General features: G+C 37.5%; 1 protein-coding gene across 5 annotated transcripts in view; it reads left to right on the top strand.

Moving 5' to 3' along the window:
• The window catches only part of BEGAIN (brain enriched guanylate kinase associated), a 155,919-nt gene that overhangs the window by 77,608 nt on the left and 61,011 nt on the right, over window positions 1-17,300 (top strand). For 2 of the 5 annotated variants that reach the window (XM_069858791.1, XM_069858792.1), the window contains exon 3: window positions 9,984-10,073. The exons of the other annotated variants lie outside the window; for them this stretch is intronic. In XM_069858791.1, the coding sequence (XP_069714892.1) occupies window positions 9,984-10,073 (90 nt within the window). The remainder of the gene's footprint in view (window positions 1-9,983; window positions 10,074-17,300) is intronic. 5 annotated transcript variants of the gene reach the window in all.

The raw sequence follows: 17,300 nt of genomic DNA, 5'->3' as shown, positions 1-17,300 counted from the left end.
GGTCTCTCAAACTAAACCATATCTGTGCTTCGTGCTTAAATCACCAAAGGTTTGCAACATATACTGTCACAACCAAAAGAGATGTCACAGCTGCTGGGCTCTGCTGACTCTGTACAGCCATCCCCTTTGGGCTGGGTGACCCAAGCACTCAGCCCCAAGCAAATCAGCGTCTGCCCAACCTCCCAGGGCACTCTGAATCCCAAAAATAGGTGTCTGTGAGACTGATGAGTGAGAATAACCTTTCCCTATTTTTGTCTTGAAAGTAAGACCTGCACTTCAGCCAAAAACTATTTTAAAGCCTGTATTACCTTTAATCATCAATTTTGTCCCTTTGAGAGGTGTATTCCATGTCATTGAATTCTCACCTTTCTACTTTGTGCATTTGTATCTCTCTGGTTTTTGAAGTGTACATTAGTTTCCTGTTATCATAGTTAGACATTGTCTACACTAAATAAAGCCCCCAGGCACCTGTGACTCACTGATATACATCTGTATGAAGACTGAGTCTGTTTTCTGCAACACAGCCTGTTCTGGCAAAAGAAAATATGAAGAAGCGCATGACAAGAGTTAGCCAAGCAGTAATAGGACTCACCTGAACATATACATTTTTTAATTGCTAAACGAGACATGTTCCATAACAGCTAATATTTTTTTAAGATGATAATTCATTCCATTCATAATAGATTTAATTGTGCTCTGATTGCTCACACCTGGCAATTTTGTTTTGCAGCACGTTTTACTTTTTCCCCAAAGCACTTTCAAAGCATAGAATGGGCCTTAAGCCAGGTATAGTACATGGTTCAAACTCTGAAATAAATAGAATGACATATACAGAGCTAGATCTAGGCATAGCGAAGGTATGTGGTTGCTGGGGCAGCCGCCTGCTTTGCGTCTGCCAGAGACTGGGGAATGCTGCTGCCAGGGGAAAAGATAACGTGAATAACCAAAATCCCTTGTTCATCCTTCTTGTAGAAGCAGCAGTCATGGCCCTTGCTCTGGAACAAGCAGGAGCGCCACGCCTGCTTCTTCATCCCAAGGCTACTCACTCCCCTGGCAGCACTCATTTGCATGGTGCTAAAATTCTGTGTTGTCTTTAACTCTGCATCTGTTCTGGTTCCTACGTTGCTCTGGATTCAGCCTTTTAATTGATACTTGTCAGGTTTAAAATGATATTCAGGATAATGAAATAATCTTCAAATCTTTCCTTTGGCTTCTCTGTAATTTAAGCCCACACAAATCTGAGCATGTTGGGATGTTTTTAATGCCTCTCAAGGACTTCTGGCCCTCAGATATAGTTCTTCCTAGTCTTTTTCCTAATTTCCCAAAAGGCACTCCACCAGGATCTTTCTCTCATTTCCTTTTTTTTCTATATCACTTCAAGTCCCATTCTAGGATAAAGATTCATTATACTGCATGTTGTTCTCCCAAAACCTAGGAGATTTCCCTTCCCTCAATGAACTCATACTTTAAATGAATGAGAGGGGAAGAGAGTAGGAGGTCAAGTTGAGTGACAGAGAAGTGAACTGATTTTCTTTACATTGGGAGCGATATTGCTTATTTGACGTACCCGAGAGTCCAATGCAACAGTCTTCAAAATGAGTGTAGTATACCCTAAGACAACAGAAAATCTTTTCTTTATAATGGAAGACACATAAAACTAGAAAGAATCATTTTCAAATAGCTCCATAGAGTGCAAGATGGACTGAGAGAACCAGCATGCATATATAAGGGACAAACTGTGCCAACCAACCCAGAAAATTCTACTGAATTATTTCATCAGAGGTACAGCTACTGATTAATAACCTCTTTACCAAGAGCAGAAGTTAACAAAAATAATCTGTATCTATGGTGGCAGGCAGGAGAGGAGGACTCGACTGGGTTCCTAAGCACATTGAAAAACAATTTCTGAGCTGACATCTAGTCTCTCTTTTTTTAATTAAATCTTTCTTCTAACCTACCAAACTATAACATGAAAATAGCTCAGATTATACTCTAGGGCAGTTGTTTACATGCATATTTACCAATTCTCCAGTGAGCAGATTTCTGAAGCAGATCACTCTGTACTCAATTTTCTCAGCAAAAGGAATGTAAAAAACTATCCACAAAGAGCCCATTCTCTTCAGGAGTAAAAGCAAAAAGCGAAATCTGAAGAGATGTAAAATACTCATCATTTCTATTGATTTTAAGCTGCCTGGAAGCATCTCCTGGGAATGTTTCTGTAGATATTATCTCTGTAATCGTAGTATTTTCAATTGAAAATACAACTGCTCTGTTGCAATTCATTTGTATTATAAACATGTGAAAGTGCTGGACAGATAAATGGATTGCTAGCAGAGATTAAATGACAAATTCATTAGCCGCATCAGATTCTGAAAGGTAAGACTCTTGACACTGGCTTTCTAAATGACGTTTCTTACATTTCTGACTCCTCTCATTGGCAGAACTGAGCAGGTGCCTGATTCTGTTCTCTCACAAGTAGCAATTTACTTGAACGTCACTGAACACTGAAGGGAGTAAGATTTGGAAGGGCTGAGATCCATTGGTAGCATAGATCTATCGACAATAACCTTTTTTGTGAAAAATCAGTTGAGGAAAAAACACATGGACACTTTGGAAAAGTTATCTGTAGTTACAGGCAGCCGCATACTCCATCTTCTAAGTGGTTTTCTGTCTGCTACTCTTATTGGAAGGATGTTCCAGAATCATGTTTTTCCATCATTCTAAGTCTTCTTATTTCCAGAACAAAATGTAATAACGATCAGTTCTGTTCACTTGTTCTTAAGCCAATGCTTTTCTTTAGAAGAAACAGATTCTCCCCCCGCCCCATTACATTTAAAATGGCAGACACATCCCCAGTCGTTCTTTTCTTGTTCTGATCTAGTCCAGTTTTGCTTTCAAAATTGTTTTCCTAAATGCCTCTTAAGTCTAGGAAGAAGTCTTTTCTCTGCATCTCTTCGAGACTGAATCCCTCTCTTGGAAATGGATGACCGGGATTCTGCATAGCATTCCCAGAGAGACATGACTGGGATGTGTTTTCCCAACATGCCACTGCTTCCCTCACACTGGTGCTGCTTAGAAAACAGATCTTTAGCCTATGTATTCAGTGAATAAATGAAAGTTATTGAGCTATCAAATATGATTAGGTTATTTCTTTGGGATGAAAGGAGTATATTTCAGTCTCAAATATTAGATTTATTCTACTTACCATGTAAAACAAGTGCCATTTTAAAAGGAGTGTCTCGTAATTATTAGTTCTTTCAGAATCTCTAGAGGCCTGGATTGCTGGAACCATGCAAGCACAGACCAGTCTTTGCACAAAAGAGCTGCTATTCTCAGTAAAGTTAATCCTACTCTATATTCAGTATGATTTTATTCACTATTCAGTATGAATTAATTCACACGCCTGCTTAAAAATATCAAAGCAGATTTTGGAAAAGGCATGAAAAATAAATACAAGCACAGTTGATGTCTGAAGTAAATATACTCATATATTTAGAAAAGTTCATCACTAGATTACAAAATGAGTCAGTGATTATCCAAAGCTCCAAAACTTAGAGCCTCCAAGCAAGACTATGGAAAAAGGTGAAAAGGGGAGAATTACATTGACAATAAAGGACTTAGAACGTAACTTTTAATGGGTTACTAATTTATGCAGCTGATACTTTAAGCATCTATAGTCCTTAATTCATATTAGAAACCAAAACATATTTCCAAATGTGTCACATTAAGATTGATAAAAATTTACTTCTGCACACAGAAGTCATCTTGGCCAAGTAAGTCCTGGCAGCTATCCCATAATGTTTTCCATGTTGAAACAAAGCTTTGTTAAGTGCACTCAGAGAAGGCAGTTGGAGCTGTGTAGAAGTGGCCTGAAGTCAAACTATGAAAAAAGGTGACGAATTAATCTACTGCTGGAGCACTAGAGCAAAGCATTTACGATAGACAAAAAGTGGAGGGAAATAATTCATGATGGCCTAATTACATTAAGAACGATGCTTATTCAGCTAGTTGAAGAACAGAGCCCAAGGGAAATGGAGAAAGGGATAGCCTCTACGTCAATTTAATATCTGTTTTAGTGTGTGTAAAAATCATTCCCCATGAAAACTGAGTTCTGCCATTATAAAAAACTCATCATCTCACCTCAGAGAAGCTGTTGAAGGTTATCACTGACCACACTGGAGAGCCACTACTAATACTGAAACTTCATGAAACATATAAAACATATAAGCAAGTATCGTTCCAATGGGAAATGTCTACAGACAACAGGTATATTTTGGCATCTATACAATGAGTTTATGGCTGGTTTTTCCCATAGGAAATAATAAAATACATTTAAGCAGTGTACAAAGTATCAGCTGTCATTGACTCACGCTGCAAAGATGATCTATAACCCTGAAAAGTGTGACCATTTTTATCCTACTACAATAGTTTGTAAGCTGCAAGACAGTAAAGCTAACTAATGATTTTCACAATAGCCAGGTGATCAGCTTCCCAAGCAGGAGACTCAAAATAAAATATTATTAACAATTTATGATTATTTCAATGTAAAGACTGAATGACTAATTCCTATCACATTTTTCTGTAATTGTAGGAGGGAGTGTTTCTGCATGTGTTTCTCTTCCTCCAAATCTAATCATCTGTAAAATTATACTCAACTAGATGTTAAATTTTATATCAGTCGGTATATTTCATGCATTTAAAGACTGACAAAATATTAAGTCATATAGCCAAAATAAAATGCCACAGCAATACCCAAAGAAGTGGTTGCCAAGCTTGCAAAGCTTCACAGTCTGGGATTTTGTTGTAACAGCCAGCTAGATTCAAGGCAGTGGTGGAAATTATTATGCAAATTAGAGTAACCAGTTAAAACAATAAAGATAGCAAAAGTTTGGGAAAATGTGGTCTTTTTCGTTTGAGAGCTTAAACCAGTAGTTAATTATTAGAAATTTATGTAAAACTGACTAACTCACATTGTCTCCTGTGACATTATTCACAGAGGGTATGGTGTCTCAGCATTTTAAGAAGAAAAATTTCATTAATTGATTTAGTCATAAATCCCTATATTTTGTTAATACACCTGTACTGAGTCAATTGCCTTGCATTTAAATGAAACATAATTTGTGTTTTGGCTGCACATGTATTTGAAGGCATCAACAAGAAAAAACATACATTGCAAGTAGCTCCAATTCTACTGCAACTCTTCTGTCAACATGCATAATACAGTATCCACATATTATAATCTGAGCACGACATTTTAACTCTGAAGGCTTTATATACTGTTTATCATATGCATTTTCTGAAAATAGTGGATTTGAAGTATGTATATCAACATACATTCGTTTGGCTACCACATCTCACATAAACTCCGTCTCAGTTAGGTGTTCTTGATCCCAGAAATTCAAGACAGAATGAGATTTCCTCCCTAACTCTTTCTGGCAGAAAGTGTCTGGGTTCCCAAAAGGGTGCACAGAAGTGGCCTTTCTCCTTCAGCTTTGCAGCAGTGCACAAAGAAGAGCCAGTGGTCATACCAGAAATATATGAAATTGGGATTGCACGGATGGGCAAATCTGGAGATTGAGGGAAGCCATAGCAGAAGCTTGTTAGAAGAGTCGGGCAAAAAAAAAGGGACAAGAAATGGAATGAGGAAAAAGAATGGATTTTTGTTCCTGATCAGAAGGATACTGGGAGCTGCCCAAGCCAGCAGTCCTTTTGCAAGTGATATACCCTCTCCTGAAATGTGTTAAACCAAGCTAGCAAAGCAAGATCCTATACTGACAGAAAATACATATAGATTTCACTGATAACAAGCATCCTCACCTTCCTTCCTTTTCTGCTCGATGGACACTCCCAAACTCCTTTATTCCCAGGTACTCCATTGACATCAATGTCCATAACGTGGACCTACTGATTTAGTCCCTGAAGATTACTCTAACTAGGGGGATGCACAGTTCTGTAGGATCCTGGTTTTCAATTAGGGAATAATGATTAAAATATTTATTGAGATATATCGTTGCAGTCCCCACAGCAGTTTTACATTATTTATTGCCGTGGTCATAGATAGTTCTGGGTAACTCCAGGAACAGAACTGCCACCCCCTCACAGAAAATGGATTGTTTGACATTTTTATTAACTCCAGCCTTTGTTTCATGGAGATGACAGCCAGTTACCTACATTGGCATGAGTGGTAGGAAAGTAGGTAGTGAGCACAGCTGACAGTATCTTGCAATTCTGTGATGCTAAATCAGCATCACTGCCACGTGCTTCTTCAATGAGGACAGGATGTGGAGGTAGAGTCGTGACAGTACGTTTCAAGGTGTCCCTGCAGTTCTTCAGCTGCTCTGTCAACGTTTCATCTGGGGTTATTAGTGTTTATAAAAGCAGATCCTTAAAATAGCTGCACGGTGTCAATATAAGCAGAAAATAGCAGTTCTTGTGCTTTATTTCTTCTTACCAGGGTAAAATAGAGCTAAATTGGGCAAGTATAGAAACCATAATAGCACAACCCAGTTTAAGGGTGACTTTCAAATCCCCTTCAGGTCTTAAAGAGTACTGAGTTTAAGCTAAAATAAGACCAAGACACATTCTTTCCTACTCTACAGAAAATCCTTCTCCCTTTAACAGATGCAGGATTTGGGTGGCTTATGCTTAGAGACTGCTGAATTCTACTCACGAAGTCCTCCACTCACAATTGGAGCCAACATGAAATTCTCCAGCTTCTGAAAAATACATTATTTCAGAAAAATCATTCAGATTTGCATTGACATTTGTAAAATAACCATCTGAGTAGTGGTTTTGAGGAGTGCTACTCAAGCAAAGGTTCTTTGTATGTATCAGATGTTATAAATCTCACTCGTGAAATATGGAGAGGAGATCATAAGGGGCATCGTGTTTATCTTTCTTACAACAGTATTTATTAAATAGAAAAAATAGTCTGTATAGTTCTACTCCAGGCACAGTGGATCAATCACCATCTGCCACCAAAACTGATGAATTGTTAGTTGTTCTTCTCTATAGAGTGAAATAAAGTGTTGATCATATTTCACTGAGAAATCCACCTTTTTTTTTTTTTTTTAATTGGCCTTAGGTCTGTAAGTGTCCTCCGTGATTGTTGTCAAACGAGCCACAGTCAGTATTTGAAGTAACATAGTGCACATTCTAGGACAAGGCAAGAAAACACAGGCTATTACAACAGTATGCCCAAATTCAAACCTCACTTGACACTGGAGTCAGCCTCAATCACATCAGTGAGGGATAAGGGAAGTTGTGTAGAAAGAAGAGGAAGCTGAGTTACTTCATGCTAAGACATAACAAAAAATCATCATAAAATTTGATAATGTGAAATATCTTATCATCGAGTTTTTGGGACTGATATTCTTGTCATAGTTAACTACTATTTTTATACTATGACTATACAACATTCTATTGAAATAGTCTTCTTTATAATTTTCAATATTTACAAGTTTCTTACAACTGTTGTTTCAGAAAGGAAACGACATAATGACAGGACTGGGAGCATTTTCTGCTTTGTTTCCTTTAAAATTTACAGTTGATTTATAGAGAAATGTATGTATGTTTTGGTGATTTCTGATTTGCTAATGTTAAAACAACACCCCATGTAAATTGCAGAAGATGATAAATTAATTTTCATGTTTGTATGTCAGGCAAATAAATAAATCTTGCAGTTACTAATTATTTTTCAACCTTGTACATGAGAATCTGACTGACTGACTACAGCTGACACTGATTATCTGAGACAGGATGTTATAAAATCCCTTAAGGGGATCTTTTGAAAGACCCACCATGTTTAGAGCAGAAAGCTTTTCTCTGCGTTAGCTCGCTTACGGAGCAATTACACAGAACTTACTGCAGAAAAGATGTCAGAAGAAAACACTAAGCAAATAGCTAAAGTGGAATTCACACCCCTCCCTTCTCTATCAAAGCTACTCACAGCTTCATAGTCTTAAAATATTTCATCAAAATTATCTATGGCAAAGCTACTTGCTATATATCATTAAAAGGTATGAGATTGGTTAGATGAAGACTACATGGAAGAAAGCTAGGAACGGATCTGAAGACAGCAGAGATTTCTCCCTGCTCAGATGGCTTGTGCTTCAAACAATTAATTTTGTGGGCTTGAAAAACTCAGTGTTTTCATTTCATCTGCCTCAGAATTTGCAAGTTTTGTTATTTCATTAGAAAACTACTGTGGAGAAATATACAAAATGCACAGGTTTGAATTCACTTATTTTTTTCAAAATTAACCTTTCAATGACCCGATTTTTTGAAGTAGTTTGCAATTTGTACTAAAAATATTCAAGTACATAAAGGAAAGCCAGGTAGAGATCATTTTCAAATCTGTAGTCCTACAATGAACTGCTTTCCTGAAACTCATAGTTGAGAATGAAAATCTATATATTGAAGTACTGCAGTACTGATACACACCTACTGATTATGAGATCTGCAGTTGGAGAAAACCAGAAAATCTGTGAGATATATGTAATCCAAAGTAATACTGACAGTTCACTAAAAAAAACAATATCAAGGTTTTATAGGTTTCAGAGATTTATTCTCACCACCACTTTAATTTTAAAGTTAATATTGCTGTAAATTCTTGTGATGACAACATCTAAACCTTGGATCTGGGTGTCTTCACATAGTTAATCCAAGTCCAAACAGAAGAAGTTAAAAGATACTGAAATGTTCCTTCCCTATTCAATGATCATCTTGGCAGTACAACTAGACCAACATGCTGGAATTCACTTAGTGCTTTTCCTCAGAGTGCCTTAAAAAGCATCATCTTGCTGCTAGTAGTTCTTGACATGAAGCTGATCCCAGGGTGGACTTAAAACAATGGCAGAGTTTCTCATAAATACTGAGATTCTTTGCTGCTCTATGTAGGACAGCTATTGCTCCTGAAATGTACCCCCGTATGTAAAGATGTGTTCACAATCCAGAATGTCCCTAAGGTCCCTACTTCACAGTATCCACTGGTAATTGATGGTTAATACTGGAAGGTAGGATTTTCTGCATGGATAGTGATCACTGACCGCATGGAAAGCATATGCAAAAAGTCTGATTCATAAATATGAATGTGCTTGAACAAGGAAAAACTGATCTTTTCTTGAGTTTATCCCTCAAGGTACATTATTTTGCGTTTCTAATATTGCAGAGGAACACAGCAAGACTGTATGAGGTATTCTGTGTGGCCAAATACTGTAGTCCTTACTCAGATTTTACTCAGGAAAAACCTTCTCTCACTTGAGAGAGAATTTGTTTTACTTCGGACTGAACGGAGTGGTATGAATCTTACCAGCATTGCTTGATGCTAATGTTGGGCAATAGTTCTTGTTGCTAATCTGCCTGACTCATTGGCCCTCTTCTGGGCTCTGGATCTGCTTTTGCTGTGTGTTATTCATAGCCTAGATTGCTAGTTCAGATCGCTTCTCTTTGTGCTTTTCACTTTCAGCAAATATTTTGTAGCTATTGTTCTGCTGCTGGTAGATATGCATGGAACCTGGTATGTGGAACTTGAACCTCAGCCCAGATTTAATCAAAACTGTTAAACAGTGTTAAACACTATGGTGCTCAGAAGGAATTTTGCTGACCCAGATTCAATGAAGCCTGTATTTGTTTAATCCAATGGTTTTACAATGCAAAAATATAAGGCCTTGATTCACAAATCTTAAGAGCAAAAGTTTCTCCCATATAACAGGTGGAGTAGCACCCACTTACAGCTATCATAAGATCAATTATAAATGCTTATTCTGACCTACAATAGTCATATAAGAAAACCACTGAATGTGTATGCTGCAACATCATCCTGATGTTTAGTTTTAACACTGCTTTAAAGTAAGATATCTTGAATAGTAATTAGTACCAAATTATGCCATAGCCTGCAATTATGCAGCAAATCTAGCTAGGTTATCACTAGTATGTCTTATGAGCCATACCTAGCCATGGTTTATCCTCTATTCATGCTGCAGGGTACGAAATTCCTGGGTGCCAACCTGCCTATGGCAACCTAGAATTCTCCAGGGCAGGCTCGCAAAATCTTCACCTACTCTCTGGGACAGGTAACTAATAAGTGATGTTTTGTGAAGTTATGCTTTCTTTCTAACTTTCTGATGTTCATAAAAATGTTTAATTTCTTCACGTCAGTCTGTAGTCTGTCATCGTTCAGTTGTGCTGTGTTTTCTGACCCAGGGGAACAACAGCAGATCTGTTTGTTATAGTACTCTAGATGCTTGCCTCAGCCAAGCCTGTAATAATTGTTATTAACATGCATAAAAATTGAAAGGGTTCAAAAAGCTGCAAAATTCACTGCTGCCTGCTACCAGGTAATATCTATTTTTGATGGAGTAGCTCTTATAATAAATATGCATGGCATTTCATTGTGGATACAACAGTTACCTAGGTAGTTCATACACCTTTCTTAATTGTTGACATGTATATATTCTCTCTCCTTTATCAGGTTTACCTTAATCTTCCATCTCCTGAAGTAAGGATTTTTTCAATGCTATAGGCACAGAGGTGTTGAAAGGATGGAGGAGATGACTGATTCTAGTTTGCTTTCCAATGCAGTACACAGTATAAGTTTAAGTAATGACTTGGTTTTCCATATTTTGCTTAGATTTTCTTTCTTTTCTCCTGAATATACTCTTTGTTCTTTGTTGCTTGACTTTATTTCAAGTGGCAGGTGTGTAGAAGAAATGTCATTCACAGATTCAATAGTTTCCAATGACACATGAAATATTGAAATATATTTTAAGGTAAGAAATTAATTAGATAAAAATAAATAAAGACAAGCTGAGCTTTAGAATGCCTTATTGCAGCCTATAGGTTTTCTTTGAATAATGTGTGTGAATTTTCAACTAAAGAGTGCTGCTAGTACAGGAAAGATGTAAGTGAAATTCTTCTAGTATTTTTTGGCACTAAACACTGTTAAGTGGAAAAAAACCCAATAATCTTGGAAAAGTGGTTTGAATTCTTCTTTTTCAGTCCTCTGGGTCTTTGCACATGCATTCTACTCTTACCTGGGTTTAGATGAGCTTGACATAAAAATAGCTTTGCTCTGCTGCTTGCCCTTGTTAAAACCAGGAGATGACCAGTGAAATGAAATATAATCAGGGCATATAAAATGCTTGAGCCTGATTTCATTTTGATTGAATATTTGGAAGTCTTTCATAACAAATTCACACAGACATGGTGTAATCACTGAGTTTGATAGAATGGATGATTAAATGGATGCCCATGAGGATGTTCAGAGCCTTGGGATGACATTTGGCAGCATTTCTGTAGGATTTTCTCAAAAAAATAGTTTTCTTCTGATCGTCACTGTCCACTTGTAGCTCTTACTTTCAAAAAAAATACCACAGTTTATCTCCAAGTATACCAAGGTTTAAAATGCACAAATCCAGAATTTTATCTGAGGCTACTTTTCCATTTCATTAAAAAAAATAATATTGAAAGATAATTTTATTTTCCCACCCTGCTTTTTAAGAAGCTGAAAAGTATCTATATGTTGGGGGAGATTTTAGTATTTCCTGAAATCTTGCTTGTTTCTTTCCTGTTAATTATCTCAAATCTTAATCATACTGTTTCAACATCTGTAGACTTTAAAAATTGATCTGGGAACTTGCTTTCCAGTTATATTGAAAAACATCAGCTTGCTGAAAGAACTAAAAAAATGTATTTGTTCATGAGAATGAAAGATAGTGAGTATGACAACTGTCAGCACTTACAAAATGAGGATAGATTCTGTTTTATTCAGCCTGCTTCACCTTAATCTTTAAAAAACTAATGAGAAAGCAACAAAAACTTCAGCATGAGAGTTAAAAAAAACAAGATGCAATTCACCTAGAGTGCTAAAGTAGTTTAGTTATATGGTAATACACATGTCAGGGCACAAGAGGAATTTTTGGGCAAAGTATGGAGTAATGAAGCTGCTTTCTCACTCTACGTGGTTCATCAGGGTGCTACGCCCACAGAGTACATAGAAGCAGAGGGCTCGTGGGTCCCCTCTAAAGAAGCACATTACTTACTGCTTTTCACATAAATACTGCAAACATCTTTTCAGATGAATTCCTGCTGCCTGATTTGATCCCTCCACGTTTGCAGAAAGCTCCTTCATTTACTATCTCATTCCAAAAACTGCAGGAGAGAGAATGCCAAGGTGCTGGACTGCTACCAGAGTTTTGGAGGAATAAAGTCCTGTTCCCTCTCCCTCTTACACTCACCAAAAAAAAAAAAAGGTGATAAAACAGAGTCTTCCTCTGAAAAAAACAGTTCAGCTGAGGGAGCAGGACAAAATAGACTTGTCTGAACCAATAAATTCTTGCATTAGGTTGGGAGGAAGGCTGTATGAAATGACAGCACAACATACTGACCAGTGGTGAACCTGCTAGAGGTGAACTTATTTATACTCTCGCAGAGTAGAAGACTTCTCAGTTAAAGAAATCCTAAAATAGTGTGCTGCAGTGTATAAGACAAGGTAAGGTTCGAAATAATTAGCCGAAGATGACAGATGGCAATTTCTTTCTCTTTTTTTAATTCTCTTCTTTTGCTGTAATGTCAAGTTGATCAAAGAGCTGCTGAACTGTTATTGTAGGAAAACTAAAAATATCTTGAAATATTGAAATATCCAGGCAAACTTCATTCAGATAATGGCCAGTAGCTCCCATTGTTCCTGTTCAACACTTTTTACAGGAGTCTGTGTGGAGTAACAGATTCCTTCAGAACCTGAATTACATGTGCACAGCTGAGAATTTGAGTGTTTCCAGGCTAAAGTATATTATTTAATCAATGTATTAAATCAATTTATGATTTTTTTAACTAATTTTTCCCTTGTGTTAACAAACTAATGATATATTCTACTGCCAGAAAACCTCCAAAAATTCCATGGAGCTAATCTCTCAGGTATGTTGCTTTAGTAATGTCATATAGATGTGTGTGATAGGGAAACTAAATGATAAAGAACAGAGGCTGCAGTAGAACTGACTGCACCAATGGCTACTGAATGTGCCCGAAAAGACAGAGTTGTATCTTTCTATAAGAAACAGCAGCGCTATCTCCTATACTCTTTAGTAATAATATCTGGCAAACATTGGATTCAAGTTAGAGATAGAACAGAAACTTCTGGCTTGTGGGACTTTTGACACAAAAGAGGATCAGGACACTATTGTGACCAGATATAATTAAAAGGAAAATTCAGTATTTTACTCAAAGAAAGCAATATACACTGCTTATATCAGGAAAAGAAAAAAAAAAACTTGAAAAAAAAAAACAAACAACAAACCAAACCAGTGGCAGCTGTGGTTCCTCCTCACCACAGTCCCAGTATCGGTAATAGATTCTGACCAATCCTGGAAACTGACTGGTCCAAGTCTTGGTAATTAATTCTGTCTTCCTGGTCCTGGAGCCATAAGAGTACATTGATTTTTTCAACTGTTTAGCATAAGCTTTTTGACGGGAAGTGCCAAGCCAGCCCACCAAAATGAGTCCTTTGAGCCCAACAAAGATGAATTTCAAATTAAAGGAAAGAGAAAAGGATTGGGAAAGGAGGGAAACAGATAAGGTGAGAACAGAGATTATAACCTCTGTCCTGCCTGTGTCTGGATGCTTTACACCAAATGAAAAAAAGATCAAAATACATACTTTACTACTAAAGCATGTTTCTATAGTTTTCCTCTACCACACCTCCAACCACAGTCCTTTAATAGGAAGAGAAAGATAGATCTTAGCTTGCTTCTGGGTAGTGGGTTTCACCCACTCTCATTACAAATCCTGTTACAAATAAACAGCACTATTCAGGAGGAACCACATTCATGTTCCAGTACAGCTGGATCCAGATGAATCAGGAAAGTAAACAGACAAAAGCAAAAGTGAGAAAGGTTTAATAACACAATTAAAATATAATTTTACAAGCTTGCGAGTTGATGTGGCAGACTGCTTTCAGTAATTTCCAGAGGGAGTGCTTATCCATGACTACAAACCAAAGCAATCTAGAAGCTGGCCACTTGAAGCTGTAAGGAGAGCTGCTGCAACCAAAAGCAGCTTGCTCAATTGCCTGGAGAGCTCTTTGGCTTCTAAATCATAAATTGAGGTCTACCTCTAATTTTGCTACCTCCCTTTCTCAATACTCTGGTTTTTTTCTTTCCTTTCTCATCACTGTTCAGTAGTCTGGATTCCCTAGTGAGATGCAGTGCAGACTGCTAGGACTCTGCCAGACATTAAAAACTAGGCAATGCCTGTTCAAAAACTTCAAATCACTTTCTCTGTGAAGTAGCTCCATTAACAGCCTTTGTTGCAGCGAGAATATTTGTTGCAGACAGACGTTTGTCCTGCTTTTCTTATCTTTTCATACCCTGCAACTCTACATTGTAACCCACAATTTCTTCTAGAAAAATGTTACATGCAAACATATACATCTCTGGAAAGCCAAAAAGTAGCATCTCTTACAGAGATGAACCTTCTTCCAGATTCATATCAAGAGCAGACTCTGAGCTGCAAGCAGTGTGAAGATCCCTTCATCCCTCGGAATGATCAGGGTTATTATGTCTCTGCTTTCTTGGACAAATGCTGGTTGGAGTTTGCCATGCCAAAAATTAGATCATTTTTCTCCCAGCTTCACCAGTTGATCTGGTCCAGAGCACTAGGCAACGTTTGGACAGTGGAGACAATTTGGAGTAGGACATGAGCATGAGCAGAGTTCTCCATCATCATAAGAAAATAAACCTACTCTTCCTAACTCTAGAGTAAGCCAGAAAACGTGTGTTCCTCTTTGAATAGCAGGCTTTTTTCTTCTCTTGCAACCATATTTTCCACCCGTTCACCCCTTCATTTTCAAGTGACAGAGAGAAACAAATTGAACAGGAACAGCCTTTATTCAGACTTCTCTAGTATAACTTACTGAATCTAACACTTCGCATTTAAGCTATTGACTCTAAGAGTCTACCCACTAAAGACAAAATAAATTGGTCCCAGCAAACTTCAGTGAAATTTTCACAGACATGCTAGGAGGCAGCTTGGAACATAACAGCTTCTGCTGGTTCCACCATTTCATTCTACTTTAGTCATTTTGAGTTTGGACAGAAGGCTCCTATTTTCTCACTATGTACTGCATTAATTTCTAACATACAGCCAAGCCTGACTACACGCAGCTATTTAACCTCAGAAGTGTCTCAGGCAGAAGTGATCCTCTCATTCACAGGAAATAAAAATGGATTTTGAATTTCACATTCTTCCCTCTCCATGAACTGCTCTGCACCTTTGATTTCTTAGTACTCTGCACAATTACTTGTGTCACAGATGCATGTCTGCTTTCTCACTGTTCGTTTTCATTCGCCCTCTGCAGTTTTGAGCACACTGGGGGAATCACATTGCCTACTGAAGAAACTTCATTTAAAGTAATTAAGCCACCTTTAGTGTCTATTTCTGAAAGCTGCAATTTTATTAACGGTATTTCTATTCAACCTATTCAGACTCTTAGGTTACAGACAGCACCATTAAATAAAGGACAATTTTATGTCTTTATTATGAGCATATTTCAGAAATCTTACCGTGCTCGACTGACAATAATGGCATTCACTTAAGACAACTCAGTTCTCACAGCTGGTCCTCTAAGGGTTTTTTGCATGTCAACATGGAACTGAAATTTCGTATCTTATTCACTGCATAATATGCTTAATATTTAATGCTCTTGCTGCATAAATGTGTCTGTGGGCTTCACGTACTTGTTATAGTAGTTACCACTTCTGCAACAAAAGACTGTCAGGTCAATATAATCAAAATATAATAGTTTTATTTTTAAGAGAAATCTTTCTTTTTTACTTCTTACGAATAAGCCCAGCATAGTTTAGACTTATTTACTACAGAATATATTTTGTCTGGTCTGAATTTTTAATGTGCAAACTGCGCAACAGTCAGATACCCACATCCTGGATGAAAAAAAGCTGCTTTCCAAAATCCAGTGATACTTACATTTTAAGGCAGCTGTAAATGGTGCTGTAAATGGACTCTAATGCTAAGGAACTTTCCCACAGCACTTAGGACTTAAACTGCTAAACACCTTTTCCCTCCACACCCCTTCCAACCGATTGTTTTTAAGATTTCTGTTAAAATATCCCTCTTCTCTGGTTAAAACTCTGCCAGAATGCCTGGAACCTAAGAAGGACTCTGTTATTTGTTTTATGTGTCCGTCAGTCATTTTGAAACTATCTGAGCTCCAGATTTGGATCATCCACGCATTTGTTCTGAAACATATGTACAGGCCTTCCATCTCACAGGCGAAACCCAGCTTCAGGTTGTTTATTTTGAAAATGAGTACTGGAAAGAAAATTCAAAGAGTTTAATACTTGAAAAAAAAATCTCAAAAATCTATCTATATATGCGTGTGCATATATGTGTGTATATATATCTATAGGAAGGAAAGATTTGCATTAAGTTTGACAGGCAAACCGTTCATACTCTGAAATTTCAAGTATTTCACAAACTTCTTTGAATGCAATGGAGAAATTTTGCGGATGTGCTGTATTGAAAAAAAATATCTGGCAGTTCTTGGTGGAAATTTACAAAAAAAAAGGTGAGCTGAATAAGGTCTTTGTCAGCCTGAATTTATAAGAAAATTCCTACTGTAGAACTTGTATACACATTTGCTGAGGCGTCTGTTTGGGTACGTATAAAGCTGCTGAATGAAGAGCACAAGAGGACTGGTATTTGTGGACTGGGCTCTGGGTCTGAGCTGCAGCAATATTATCTGTTTCCTCAGTGAAACTATTTTCAAGTCAGTAGTTGAATTATCAGAATCTGGAACTCGAACTTCGTAATTCTATCCCATCCCCCTCCTAATCAGATGCAGCAAGTGCAAGGTTAGCCACAAAAACTGCAGATGAGGAATGTAATTTTGGCATTACCCTTTCAAAACAGTGACCCTGAGCATGTAACACAAAATCAAAACTTGATTAACATAGAAAACCAATTGCTGCTTCATTAAAGATCTTTCATTAATCTAGAAAACACTTGTAAAATGCTTAGACTTCATTTCCCAACAACTAGAAATCTAAAAAACATTGCTGGGGGGTCAGAGTCAATGACACAAGTGTCGTTTCAAAGCTATTCTTCCTAGAACAGAATCCTAGAATCATAGAATAGTTTGAGTTGGAAGGTTCCAATCCCCCTGCCATGGGCAGGGGTATCCCACTAGATCAGGTTGCCCAAGGCCCCATCCAGCCTGGCCTTGAACACCTCCAGGGAGGGGGCATTCGCAACTTCCCTTGGCAACCTGTTGCAGTGTCTCACCACTC

This window comes from Phaenicophaeus curvirostris, chromosome 5, assembly GCF_032191515.1.
Source record: "Phaenicophaeus curvirostris isolate KB17595 chromosome 5, BPBGC_Pcur_1.0, whole genome shotgun sequence".
NCBI classification, from domain to species: domain Eukaryota; kingdom Metazoa; phylum Chordata; class Aves; order Cuculiformes; family Cuculidae; genus Phaenicophaeus; species Phaenicophaeus curvirostris.
This window is presented reverse-complemented; position numbering and strand designations above follow the sequence as displayed.